Source organism: Muntiacus reevesi, chromosome 10, assembly GCF_963930625.1.
Source record: "Muntiacus reevesi chromosome 10, mMunRee1.1, whole genome shotgun sequence".
Classification (NCBI taxonomy): Eukaryota; Metazoa; Chordata; class Mammalia; order Artiodactyla; family Cervidae; genus Muntiacus; species Muntiacus reevesi.
In genome coordinates, this window is record NC_089258.1 from 13,665,286 (window position 1) to 13,679,407 (window position 14,122).

Consider the following 14,122-nt stretch of genomic DNA (forward strand, 5'->3'; position numbering starts at 1 on the left):
TTTTTCTGTACCACCGTTTTTCTCTTCTGTACTTTTTTTTTCTTTTTTTTTGCGCTTTTATTTTTTTTTTGATTAATTTTTATTTGGGTATAGTTGCTTTACAATGTGTTAGTTTCCGCCGTACAGCAAAGTGAATCAGCCATATGTATACATACATCCGCCTTTTTTGGATTTGCTTCCTCTTCTGTACTGTTTTAAAAATTTGAAGTATGGTTGATTTGCCTTTTCATACTGTTCATGGGGTTCTCAAGATGTGAAATGCTGGGCAGGATGAATCATAAGCTGGAATCAAGACTGTCTGGAGAAATATCAACAACCTCAGATATGCAGATGATACCACCCTAATGGCAGAAATTGAATAGGAACAAAAGAGCCTCTTGAGGAAGGTGAAAGGGGAAGGTGAAAAAGCTGGCTTAAAACTCAACATTCAAAAACTAAGATCACAGCTTCAGGTTCCATCATTTCATGGCAAACAGAAGGTGAGGAAAATGGAAACAATGGCAGATTTTAGTTTCTTGGGCTTCAAAATCACTGTAGATGGTGAGTGCAGCCATGAAATTAAAAGACACTTGCTCCTTGGAAGAAAAGCTATGACAAACATAGACAGCATATTAAAAAGCAGAGATATCACTTTGCTGACAAAGGTCTGTATAGTCAAAGCTATAGTTTTTCCAGTAGTCATGTACAGATGTGAGAGCTGGACCTTAAAGAAGGCTGAGCACTGAAGAACTGATGCTTTTGAACTTTGGTGCTAGGGAAGACTCTTGAGAGTCCCTTGGACAGCAAGATCAAACCAATCAATCCTAAAGGAAATCAACTCTGAATATCCATTGGAAGGACCTGATGCTGAAGCCGAAGCTCCAATACTTTGGCCACCTGATGCAAAGAGCTGACTCATTTGAAGAGACCCTGATGCTGGGAGGGATTGAGGGCAGGAGGAGAAGAGAATGACAGAGGATGAGATGGCTGGATGGCATCACCGACTCGATGGATATGAGTTTGAGTAAACTCCAGGAGTTGGTGATGGACAGGGAGGCCTGGTGTGCTGCGATTCATGGGGTCGCAGAGAGTCGGACACGACTGAGCGACTGAACTGAACTGAACTGAATATTCCTCTCTGGAACTTTAATAAAAGCAAATATTAGTCCTTTTAGTAGCTGCAGGTCCCTGAGGCTTTAAGTGTTAAAAGAAATTTTTCTATCTGTTATTCAGCTTCTGAATAATATTCAGAATAGTATAGTATTCTATCACTATATCTTCAAGTTTACTATTTCCTGTGTCACTTCTAATCTACTATGGAGCCTATTCAGTGAAGTGAATTTTTAAAATATTATTATATTTTTCAGTTTTACAACTTTCATTTGGTTCTGCTATACCTTCTATTTCTTTCTTTTTTAAAATTGGGATATAGTTGACACGTAACATTGTATTAGTTTCAGATAGACAACATAATGATTAGATATCTGTATTATGAAATGATCACCATGATAAATCGTTAACATCCATCATCACACATAGTTAAAATTTTTTTCTTGTGATGAGAATTTTAAGATCTCTCTTAGCAACTTTCAAATGTACAATACAGTGTTTTTAACTATAGTGACCATGTTGAATGTTATATCCTGCTAGTGTAGTGTTAGTTGCTGAGCCGTGTCTGACTCTTTGCAACCCCATGGACTGTAGCCCACCAGGCTCCTCTGTCCATGGAATTCTTCAGGCAATAATACGGGAGTGGGCTGCCATTCCTTTTCTGTAAGGGATCTTCCCAAACCAGGGGTTGAACCCGGGTCTCCCACATTGCAGGCAGATTCTTTACCATCTGAGCTGTCAGGAAAGCCCAGAACATTACATTACATCCTAGGATTTATATATTTTATAACTGGAAGTTTGTACCTTTTGACCTTCACTCCTCAACTTTGGCAACTTCCAATCTATTCTCTGTATGAGGTGTTTTTGTTTTTTTTTAAAGATTCCATATATAAGTGAGATCATAAGTTGTTTGCCATTTTGTCTTTCTCTGTCTGACCTTATCATAAAGGATTTCTTTCTTTTATGGCTGAATAATATTCCATCATGGTGTATGTGAGTGTGTGTATCACATTTTCTTTGTTCATTCTTTCATTGATTGACACTTAGATTGTTTCCATAATTTAGCTGTGCTAAATAATGCTACATATGACTTCTGTCTCTTTGCTGAGACTTTCCTTTTTTCTGTTCGTTTCAAGTGTGTTCATCCTTACTTCACCGAACATTTTTATAATAACTACTTTAAAGATTGTGTCAGGTGGTTTCAGCGTCTCTGTCATCACCCCATTGTCATCTGTTGACTTCTCCCCACGTGACTGAAATTTTCTTGATATGCAAAGTAATTTTAGATTGTATCCTGGACATTCTGAATATTATGAGATTTGGGGTCTTTTTAAAATCTATGGATTAGGTTAATTTCTTTTTTTAGAGCAGGTACGATTGGGTTTGGGCAGGAAGTCCTGACCAGCCTCTTGTAGGTTATGGTTTCAATGTCTGCTGTGTTGTAGAAGTCTTTGCAGTATTGCTCAGAGCTGTCCCTCATGTCCTAGTGGGTGCTGGGAGATGGTCTTTCCCTTAGTGCAGGTCTCCATGTGTTTGGTATGCCTTTTAAGATCAGATCCCTACATGCACAGCTTGGGAGTAAGCTGAGGAGTTTATAAACAACGTTGTTGATCCCTGACCCCTCCTCTCTCTGCATTCTCCTTGGTATTTTCGATACCCGGTCCTCCTTTTTTTGGTGCTTTGGCCAGAAATCTGGGGCTTTGGTTGCCCCGCTTTGACACGCTGCCCACAACTCTGCCCCTGTCCAGGGCCAAGCAGCAAGAGTATTGACATAGAAAAAAAAAAGCAGAGGGTGTTTTCCCCTCGCCTCTCAGGATCACAGTACTCCAAAAAGGAAAGGGAGGTTCCCACCCTCAGCTTTAGGTGCTTTCCACCCCAAAATCTCTGCCTCCCGTCACCAGTCACTCAGGATTGCCTCGGGGTAGAATGTGAGCAAAGAAGAAAGAAAAGAAGAAGGAGGGGATTTCTTTCCATGTCTCTCCCCTTCTTGCCTCTCTTTTAGCTTTAGGTGTTCTTCCTCTGTATCCTGGGCCTCCTCTGAAATAGAGGATTTGTCCCGGAGCTCTATCTGGCCTTGCCCTGGTGGTTTTCATCAGGTTGCTTTGAGTTTCATCTGAGGAATGCTGCAGAAAAAACAGGAATTTCACCACTGGTTCAATAGTATTTTAAATTCTGGTCTTCATGTACAAATCTTCAGCTACAATTTATTTTTCAGAGTCTTCTGGTAGTTGCTCTATACATTCTGTCAGTGTTTAAGATTTGCATTCACTGGGAGGGAGAGGGTGAAGTGGGATTATTTCATCCTACTTGAACACAGAACTCCCCTGGACCTTTATTCTTTTAATTAACATTTGTTTACCCTTCATGAACCAAGAATTTTCCTTCTAGGACTTTATGGTAGTCTTCATTTTCTCTTATAGTCTGCATTATAATGATACTAATAAGAGTTGATTGAAATTGATTATCATAGTGGTAGTTTAGAAAATAAAAACTTATTAATACATTTTTATTTATGAAAACTAAATAAAATTCAAAATATTTTCATACTATAACTGGAATGTTTATCTTACATGGAAGTAATAATACTTAAGAAGAAACAAACATAGAAGAAAATGTTGAAGTCTTCAAAAATTCCATGCTTACCCTCCAAAGCCTTATTCATGTGCCAATAAACTTACTGCATTGTTTGAAGGCTGTGTGATGCCAAGTCTGGTGGTTTTTCGGTTTCTGCAGCAGATGGGGTTGACTGTGTCACCTCTGCTTTATTTAATGTGGCCTTTGTATGGTGCAACAAGTGTGGGGGCACGTGCCAGGGAAGCAGTGTCCCCGACCCTGTGACATCATGTCTCTTCCGAGAGACCAGAGGCCAGGACACTCATACATATTTATTTCCTCCTCAGGCCAGCTCTGGAAGCCCCGGAGAACAACCTGAGTGTAGTGGAGGCCCCACCGCCACCCCCAGCCGAGTGAACAAGCACGAACAGCCATCTCTTTAACAGCTTTAACCTCCTCCCTCCCCGCATCCCCTCCCTCTTCTCTCCTGGTTAGTGGGACATCCATTCAGTGACTTAAGACACAAACCTCCAAGTCAGCCTGAACTCTTACTGACCTCATGTTGGCTGCATCTATCAGTCACCAAGCGCTGCCTGTTTTTCCTCCAAAGTATCTTCGGAATGGGCCCTCTCCTCTCTCTTCTGCAGGTGCTTCCTGATGAGAGCCCCTGACATCTCACTGGGGCTTTGGAGGAAGCCTCCTCTCGGGTGCTCATGCCTCTGGCCTGTCTCGTCTCAAGCCCTTTCTCTATGCCACTGTAAGAATCATCCAGCCTGCCTGAAAAGCAACTAGAATTGGCTGCTTATCCCCTTAGCATCTTACACGAGGCCCTTTGCTGCCTGCCTCTGCCCATGTCTCAACACAGCACTCAACAGAAACAATGATCTCTCCTGTCCAGATTCCTTCACACTCCAAGGGTTTTGTACCTCTACACCCTTTTGCATCTTGTTCCTTAGCCTAACTTGCCCTCCCTGTTTCCCCATTTCCCTCCCTTGCTGCCTGGTGAGCTTCTACTTATCCCAGAAAACCCATTTCAGGACTTTCATCCTCAGGGATCCGTCTTTGATCCCCCAGAGTGAGTTCATTCTGGCTTTCTTCTTTCTCATTATGTACCCACGTGTTTTTCTTATTACACTTTTTGTACTCTGTTGTGATGGTGTGTGTCCATGCCTCCTTCTCTTAGCCACAGTGTTCGAGGAGCTCATGGTCTCCTGTGTCTTATTCACATTTGTGTCCTCAGAGCCTAGTACAGTCTGGCATTTAGAAGAAACTCAAGCAGTGAATGAATGTCTAGTTTGGATCATCATCATTCTTGCTCTCTCAGCCTACTGGATGGGTTGGGCACCAGGCAGAGAATGCCCATGAGCCTTTGAAACCACGCTTTTTATAGAAATTAAAGACAAAATCCATTCAATTTGACCAGGACTCTCTTTTTGTCTTATCTAGTATTACTGCAGTAATTATGGTTCTTGAACACTGTATTACTCTTCAGAAAGGAGGTGATTATATTGTCTCATAGTTTTTTCTCTTATAACCTGAACTATACTATTTGCACTTGGCTTTTTGTTTCCCTCCAATATACCTTCCTGTCTTTTTATATATGTCTCAGTGTTATTATCTTTCAATTACTGCTGTCTGATTGTTGAGCCCTATGCTATGGAAAAGATTTATGCTATGAAGATAATTTTTCGATAGACCTAGGTACAGTTAATGTTTCATCTCACTATATCTGGGCTATTTATTTTCCTCCATGGCGTTGCTCAGTCATACCTAGCATATTATTTAAATCTGAAAACACTCAATAGACAATTTGTGCCAGAAACCCTTAGCATGAGGGATGAAAGATAAATCCACATGCTGTGCCCTGGAAGAACTCAGGGTCTCAGGAGGCAGATGGACCTACTCTGAGGGCTGTCTCTGGAGCCAGAGCAGGCCAGGAAGGGGCTACCTACGGGAGTGGAGTTCAGTGTGAAGCCTTTTAGGCCAGGGTGTACGTTACCTGAGCCAGTCAATATAGCAATAAAAAGGTGTCCCGTTCAGGGGGAAAAAAAAAGCCCAAGAATTTAATCATTCACTCAGTCTGTCAATTAACAACTATTTATTGAACACTTACTATATGCCAAGTACTGTTTCAGGGACTCGGAACAGACAAGGTCCATTCCATCACAGAGCTGCAGTTCTGTTGTGGAAGACAAACAAACAAATAAAGATGTACTGTGTAGTCAGGTATTGAAAGTGCTCTGTAGGATAAAGCAGGGTGAAGGGACTGAGAGTAAGGAAATTTGCTATTTTTTATGGCAAATTCAAAATCTCAAAAATGACAGAATGATCTCTGTTCTGTTCTGGTTTCCAAGGCAAACCATTCAAAATCACGGTAATCCAGGTCTATGCCCTGACCAGTAATGCTGAAGAAGCTGAAGTTGAACTGTTCCATGAAGAACTACAAGACCTTTTAGAATTAACACCCCAAAGAGATGTCCTTTTCATTATAGGGGACTGGAATGCAAAAGTAGGAATTCAAGAAATCCCTGGAGTAACAGGCAAATTTGGCCTTGGAGTGCAGAATGAAGCAGGGCAAAGGCTAATAGAGTTTTACCAAGAGAATGCACTGGTCATAGCAAACACCCTCTCCCAACAACACAAGAGAAGACTCTACACATGGACATCACCAGATGGTCAACAGCGAAATCAGACTGATTATATTCTTTGCAGTCAAGGATGGTAAAGCTCTATACAGTCAGCAAAAACAAGATGGGAGCTGACTGTGGCTCAGATCATAAACTCCTTATTGCCAAATCCAGACTTAAACTGAAGAAAGTAGGGAAAACCACTAGACCATTCAGGTATCACCTAAATCAAATCCCTTACGATTACAGTGAAAGTGAAAAATAGATTTAAGGGACTAGATCTGATAGACAGAGTGCCTGATGAACTATGGGCAGAGGTTCATGACATTGTACAGGAGACATAGATCAAGACCATCCCCAAGAAAAAGAAGTGCAACAAAGCAAAGTGGATGTCTGAGGAGGCCTTACAAATAGCTGTGAAAAGAAGAGAAGTGAAAAGCAAAGGAGAAAAGGAAAGATGTACCCATCTGAATGCAGAGTTCCAAAGAATAGCAAGGAGAGATAAGAAAGTCTTCCTCGGTGATCAGTGCAAAGAAGTAAAGGAAAAGAATAGGATGAGAAAGACTAGAGGTCTCTTCAAGAAAATTAGAGCAAGGGAATGTTTCATGCAAAGATGGGCTCAATAAAGGACAGAAATGGTATGGACCTAACAGAAGCAGAAGATATTAAGCAGAGGTGGCAAAAATACACAGAAGAACTGTACAAAAAAGATCTTCATGACCCAGATAATCACGATGGTGTGATCACTGAGCTAGAGCCAGACATCCTGGAATGTGAAGTCCAATGGCCTTAGGAAGCATCACTACGAACAAAGCTAGTGGACGTGATGGAATTCCAGTTGAGCTATTTCGAACCCTAAAAGATGATGCTCTGAAAGTGCTGCACTCAATATGTCAGCAAATTTGGAAAACTCAACAGGGGCCACAGGACTGGAAAAGGTCAGTTTTCATTCCACTCCCAAAGAAAGACAATGCCAAAGAATGCTCAAACTACTACACAACTGCACTCATCCCACACACTAGCAAAGTAATGCTCAAAATGCTCCAAGCCAGGCTTCATCAATACATAAACCATGAACTTTCAGATGTTCAAGCTGGTTTTAGAAAAGGCAGAGGAACCAGAGATCAAATTGCCAACGTTCACTGAATCATCGGAAAAGCAAGAGAGTTCCAGAAAAGCATCTATTTCTGCTTTATTGACTATGCCAAAGCCTTTGACTGTGTGGATGACAATAAAGTGTGGAAAATTCTTCAAGAGATGGGAATACCAGACCACCTGACCTGCCTCTTGAGAAACCTGTATGCAGGTCAGGAAGCAACAGTCAGAACTGGACATGGAACAGCAGACTGGTTCCAAATAGGAAAAGGAGTGCATCAAGGCTGTATGTTGTCACCCTGCTTATTTAACTTTTATGCAGGGTGCACCATGAGAAACGCTGGGCTGAATGAAGCACAAGCTGGAATCAAGATTGCTTGGAGAAATATCAATAACCTCAGATATGCAGATGACACCACCCTATGGCAGAAAGCAAAGAAGAACTAAAGAGCCTCTTGGTGAAAGTGAAAGAGGAGAGTGAAAAAGTTGGCTTAAATCTCATCATTCAGAAAACTAAGATCATCCAGTCCCATCACTTCATGGCAAATAGATAGGGAAACAGTGGAAACAGTAGCAGACTTTATTTTTTAGGCTCCAAAATCACTGCAGATGGTGACTGCAGCCATGAAATTAAAAGACACGTATTCCTTGGAAGGAAAGTTATGACCAACCTAGATAGCATATTAAAAAGCAGAGACATTACTTTGCCAATAAAGGTGTGTCTAGTCAAGGCTATGGTTTTCCCAGTAGTGATATATGGATGTGAGAATTGGACTATAAGGAAAGTCCAACGCCCAAGAACTGATGCTTTTGAACTGTAGTGTTGGAGAAGACTCTTGAGAGTCCCTTGGACTGCAAGGAGATCCAGCCAGCCCATCCTAAAGGAGATCAGTCCTGAGTGTTTATTGGAAGGACAGATGTTGAAGCTGAAACTTCAGTACTTTGTCCACCTGATGCAAAAAACTAAATCATTTGAAAAGACCCTGATGCTGGGAAAGATTGAAGGTGGGAGGAAAATGGGGATGACAGAGGATGAGATGGTTGGGTGGCATCTCATCCAACATGAGTTTGGGTAAACTCTAGGAGTTGGTGATGGATAGGGAGGCCTTGCATGCTGCAGTCCATGGGGTTGCAAAGAGTTGGACACGACTGAGCGACTGAACTGAACTGATGGCACATTCAGATCAAACTTTCTGATAATGTGATATTTGAGCACAGACCTGAGCGAAGCAAGGCAGAGGGCCAGATGAGACAGAGTCCCTGAGGTAAGAATATGCTTAGCATGTTGAAAGACAGCCAGGCAGCTGGTGTTGAATGAACAAGGGAAAGAGTGATGGTGCACTGGAGAAGTTACAGAGGACACAGTTTTGTAGGGCCTTCTCGGTCTTTTGTCCTGAGTGATATGGGGGGACCATCTTTAGGTTTTTTGTAGTAAGTAACACGATTTGATTTATACCTTGAAAATGTGACTCTGGGTAGATGCTTGTTATTTGTGTTTGGAAGATAGAGAAGGGTAAGAGCAGAAGCAGGTATCCAAATTAGAAAGCTAATAGAGAAATCTGTGAGAAATAATGGTAGTTTGGACTAGAATGGTAACAGTAGATGAGGTGAGAAGTGTTCAAATTTGGGATATTTTGAAGATCAAGTTAGTGAAATTTTAGAGTGAATTGTATGTAAGATGTAAGAGAGAGAAATCAGGGACAACTTCAAGTTTTAGGGTCTGAAAAAAAAACAGTGGTGTTATTTTTATTGAGATGGAAATATTAGGGAAAGAATAAGGTTGTTAGGGAAAATCAGGATTGATTTTAAATTTGTTGAGTTTCAAATGTCTTAGTGAAAATGTAGCTGGAATTCAAAGGGAAGCTCATAGCTGGAGATATGAATTTGGAGGGGTTCTTCAGGATTCAGGTGGTATTTAAAGTCATGGGACTGAAAAGCACATTGTGGAAGGAGATAGAAAGGGAAGATAAGAGGGATGAGAACTGAGACATGATAACCAAGTGTGTCAGCCACTGGACATGAAATATACATGCCCTGAGAATTGACTCTGGGATTTGGTCCAGTGGATGTCACTAGTAACCTTAAAGAGAACAATGGTGATAACATTGTGAGAAGGAAAGTCTAATTGGCAAGAGTTAGGGAGAGAACTGGGAGGGAGTTAGAAAGTAAGTTCAGATATCTAGTGAGGAGGCTCTTTGAAGGAGTCCTGTAAAGAGAGTAGAGGAATAGGGAAGTTTATGGTTAAGGATGTGAAGTCAAGAGGGGATGTTTTAAGGACAGACTTTATCAGAGCATGTTGGTAGACTGATGAAGTCTGAGTAAAGAGGAAGAAATTGATGAGAAAGGAGAGAATGAGAAGACAGGTGATGTTGGCAGCAACTATATGCATCATTGTGGTGAGAAGGAAGGGGGCTCTATAATAAGAGTAGTGAGCTCTTCGCCCAACCGCCGCCGCGCCACCATCATGGACACGAGCCGTGTGCAGCCCATCAAGCTTGCCAGGGTCACCAAGGTGTTGGGCAGGACCGGTTCGCAGGGACGGTGCACACAGGTGCGCGTAGAATTCATGGACGACACGAGCCGCTCCATCATCCGAAACGTGAAAGGCCCCGTGTGCGAGGGCGACGTGCTCACCCCATTGGAGTCAGAGCGAGAGGCTCGGAGGCTGCGGCGAACTTGTGACTGGGTGCTGGATGTCTGGGTTGACGCCGTGGCCCACCAGGATGATCTGCTAATAAAGCGTTTATATCGTATGTAAACTTGAGGGGAAAAAAAGAGTAGTGAATCTTTGATGGGCACAAAAAAGGTTCCCTCACTGTCACAGAAGAGAAGGCATGTGTGGAGTGGGTACAGGTAGAATGATAGAAGAGCTCCATGTTGATTACTTCTGTTTCCCACAAAAGCCACGGTCAGAGACCATTGCCATCAACCAGGTGACATCTCTCTCTTATTCTTTGTGCTGTCGATTTCTTGTTAATACCTACCTTTTTGAAATTGAATAGAGTCTTATAGAAGATTGAAGAAAATGAAATTCATTCAAGAAGTAATGAAGCAGAACTATGTTATTAGCTGCAGGCGAGCAGCTGATTTCCTTAATAGGTTGAATCATTCACGGAGTGGGACATTGGGGCCTTCGTGTGTGGTAAAAGAGGAAACAGATATGAGTGGGAGAAAATTTGAGTTATGTTGGAACCAAAACAATCTCATTAGTTACTCTTAATATCCTTAGACGTTCTGTAGGGACAGTTGATATCCTTTAACAGATGAAGAATGAGAGCCCAGGGCATTTCTGTAACTGCCCGTAGCACCCAGCAAATTAATGATAGATCCAGAATTTAAATGGTGTCCTTGAATTTTCACTGCTTTACTTGGTTCCTGAACCGAAGCAAAGTGGTAAATCTTGACCATGAACCACCTGCAGGATTGGGGACATATGACTTAGGCTTTAATGTTCAAGCCCTAACTGCTTCACATAATTTCTACCACTTGAAGTGGAAATTATTTGGCTACTGGCTCCAGGGGGAATGTAATACTGTAATTAGTCACTGAGTTCCCCTTTTAAGGCCCTTTGTGGAAGAGAGCATCTAAGCAGCATATATTTGGTTAATGAGGGTTAATGAGTAAAACCTGGAGCCTGTCTCCCTGATGACTGGAATTGCTGTGCTTCCTCCCTTTTATCAATGTGTCACCAAGTAAATAATAGTGGGACACACACACGTTATTGTAAGTATAAGCACAGAATGTAAGATGCATCCTGATTTCAGCAGTGTTAAACTAGGGGTAGAGATCATAGGAAGGGGAAAAAGTATATCTTAGAACTAGAAATTAGGCCTCTCAAATTTTCATTTGACATTATGCTGTGAAAACACTTATACTTTAAAGATAAAGCTATATTTAGCTTGAGGTTAGCTTTAATAATGTTTTACTGATAAGCCTGACTCCATAAATTAGTTTTAGGTTTAAATGAGATAATGCATGTAAGACATTTATAGCAGTCTCCAGCACACAGTAAGTAAAGGCTCAATAAATATTCATTATAAATAATAATAATTATTATTATATTTCTCTTAATTTATTTTCCAGGGAGCAATGGATTATTGAAGTATTTCCAACTGTAATTACTTTTACAGTAATTACAGTAACAACTTTATACTAGTAATAAGAAGAAAGTGAAAGTTGCTCAGTCTTGTCCGACTCTTTGTGACCCCATGGACTGTAGCCTGCCAAACTCCTCTGTCCATGGCATTCTCCAGGCAAGAATACTGGAGTGGGTAGCCATTTCCTTCTCCAGGGGATCTTCCCCAGCCAAGATCTCCTGCATTGCAGGCAGATTCTTTACCATCTAAGCCACCAGGGAAGCCCAATAAGAAGAAATGGCCCTTTTAATTAAGCTATTAATATGCGAAAAGCAAAATGAACTTATTGAATGCCTAATTGGGCATGTCCCTGCTTGTTAGCTATTATAGCCTCTTACAGAGGCTGTGGAGATGGCCAGTAACAGGTATTAAGCCTTAATGTGTGCTAGAGTATTGTAAGTACTATATATTTAATCCTCCTAGCAATCCTGAATTAGGAACTCTAATTATTCCTTTTTTCAGAAAGAAGAAAACTGAAGCCCAGAGAGCTAGATAGCAATTGGTTCAGTGGAATATAAGCTCACTGTCTGCGGAAAACTGGCTGCCAGAGTGTATGTCCTTGACCACTACACTCTACAGCCTGTTTCTAATATGATGCAAACCTGAGCCAACCTATTGGTTACCTGCCTAAAACCTTGTCCCACTTTCTTCCTTGCTAGAAAATCTTTGATTTTGCTTGGTTGTTTACATCTCCCTATGTGTCTCAGAGAAAGTGAATCCTGTCCACATTTCCATGAGTCAGTCCTGGCTCACCTAAATCAAACTTGGTGTCCCTTTTCACCTTCCCAAGAATCTGGCTAAGCAAGACAATGTTTGACAAGATTCTGGTCGAGGAAATCTGAGGATTTCCAAGGGCTTCTGAGAAAGGTTTCTTCACTGGAAGAAAAGACACACAGGAAAAGTCACCTCTCTTCTTTCCGTGATCTTATCACGTCTGGATGTGATGTCTAGCGTTGTGGCAGCCAGTTTTCCACTAGCATACAGAGGAAGCTGATACCCATCCTAGGCGGCGCATAGAGGATTTTAGGGCGGTGAAACTATCACTACTCTGTATGATACTATACTGGTGGATACATATCACTATGTCTAAACTCACAGGATGTACAACTTTACTGAGCATTCTGTGAGTTTGGACAAAGTATAGTGAGCGAACTTTGATGTAAACTATGGACTCTGGGAGGTAAGGATGTAAGGAACTTAAGTAGGTTCATCAGTTGGAACAAATGTATCCTTGTGGTGTGGGAGATGCTGATAGTGGGGAAGGCTATGTGTGGGGGCAGGGCATATATGGGAAATCTACTTTCTGCTCAGTGTTGCTCTGAACCTAAAATTGCTTAAAAATTATTTTCTTTTAAAAAATAGAAAAAAATTTCTATTAAAAAAAGCAAAGTAAACTCACAGAAAAATACAAGATAAAAATGTACCTATGGTTGTGATAATTAAGAATATTAATGAAAAAAACAGATTGAAGCTGTACTAACTGATCAAAATCACCTAAGAGAAAAATTATGTATCAGTGTGTGTCAATAATAAAAATTTTAATTAAAATATTTGAAAGGGTAAATGTATGTTTCTGAGAAAACATCTGTTGCCCCATTCTCTTTGAGCCTGATGACCCTTAAGATCCCATTCAAGTATAATTTCCTCTGAGGAGCCTTCCCTAGTATCGTAGACTGTTTACTCACTGCTCCCTCCTTTGTGTCCTGTAGAGGACTTAATATTTCTGTTACAGCACTTAATGTCACTGTGATTTAAAGATTAGTTTTTCAAGTTTGTCTCTGCCAGTGGAGCATGAGCTCTTGAGTAGAAAAAAATTCCTTGTTGAGAATGGCTGTCAGGAAGCCCAGAACCAAGCTCAGTCATGGTACCTAGATTAACCCAGATGTGGTGGTCATCGAAAGATACTGCAGTCCTAGAGTACTCATTCTTTGTCTTGGCTGATTTTTAACATTCCTGGTTCCCATTCCCAGAGGTGATGATTTATTTAATGTGGGGTGCAGCCTGGCTGTTGGTGTTTTAAAGGCCTCAGTGGATTCCAGAGTTTAGTCAAGTTGAGACCATTGTCCTGAAGGACATAGCCAGAGGTAAAGATGTTGAAGGCTATTTTAAGAACCGTGATAACAATAGATGTAAAGGGGATCCAGAACTGGATCCAGGGAATTCAGCAGGGAACTTGTCACAGTAGCCCTGATAAGAGAGAATGATCTCAACAGGTGGGTAGGATCAGTGGGCATAATAATTGAAGGTCTACTGTGGAAGATGGCTTATGGAAGTGATTCTCATCTGGATTACCTGATAGCATCACTGGGGAGGCTTTTTAAAAACATAAGTATTTGAACCCCATCCAGAGATTCTGATTAAATTGATCTGCTGTGGCGTGTAGGCAATGGTTCATTTTAATTTTGTTTAAGTTCTCCAGGTGATTCTAAGGAGATTGAGAACTACTGTCTTTATAAGAATAGCAGTAGAATTTGACCCTACTTTAATATTAGAAACTGAACAGAGATTATCCCAAGCTTCCTGACTTGTGATGTTGAGGAGAAATTTGCATAGACCAACTGTAATGGGAGGGCTGGCTAGAAGTTGGACATAGGGTAAGGAATGAGAGGAGAAGATAAATAC

General features: G+C 41.2%; 2 protein-coding genes across 14 annotated transcripts in view; both read left to right on the forward strand.

The window, feature by feature from the left end:
• The window catches only part of AOPEP (aminopeptidase O (putative)), a 392,839-nt gene that overhangs the window by 144,455 nt on the left and 234,262 nt on the right, over window positions 1–14,122 (forward strand). The window lies entirely within an intron of this gene.
• On the forward strand, window positions 9,799–10,122 carry LOC136176856 (small ribosomal subunit protein eS28-like). Its single transcript, XM_065947501.1, has one exon. It carries the CDS (start codon window positions 9,829–9,831, stop codon window positions 10,120–10,122), a length of 294 nt encoding a protein of 97 aa, XP_065803573.1. The 5' UTR covers window positions 9,799–9,828.

What these genes read in the sequence shown, in the direction of transcription:
- LOC136176856 (XM_065947501.1), top strand. Translation starts at nt 9,829, where the DNA reads ATGGACACGAGCCGTGTGCAGCCCATCAAGCTTGCCAGGGTCACCAAG.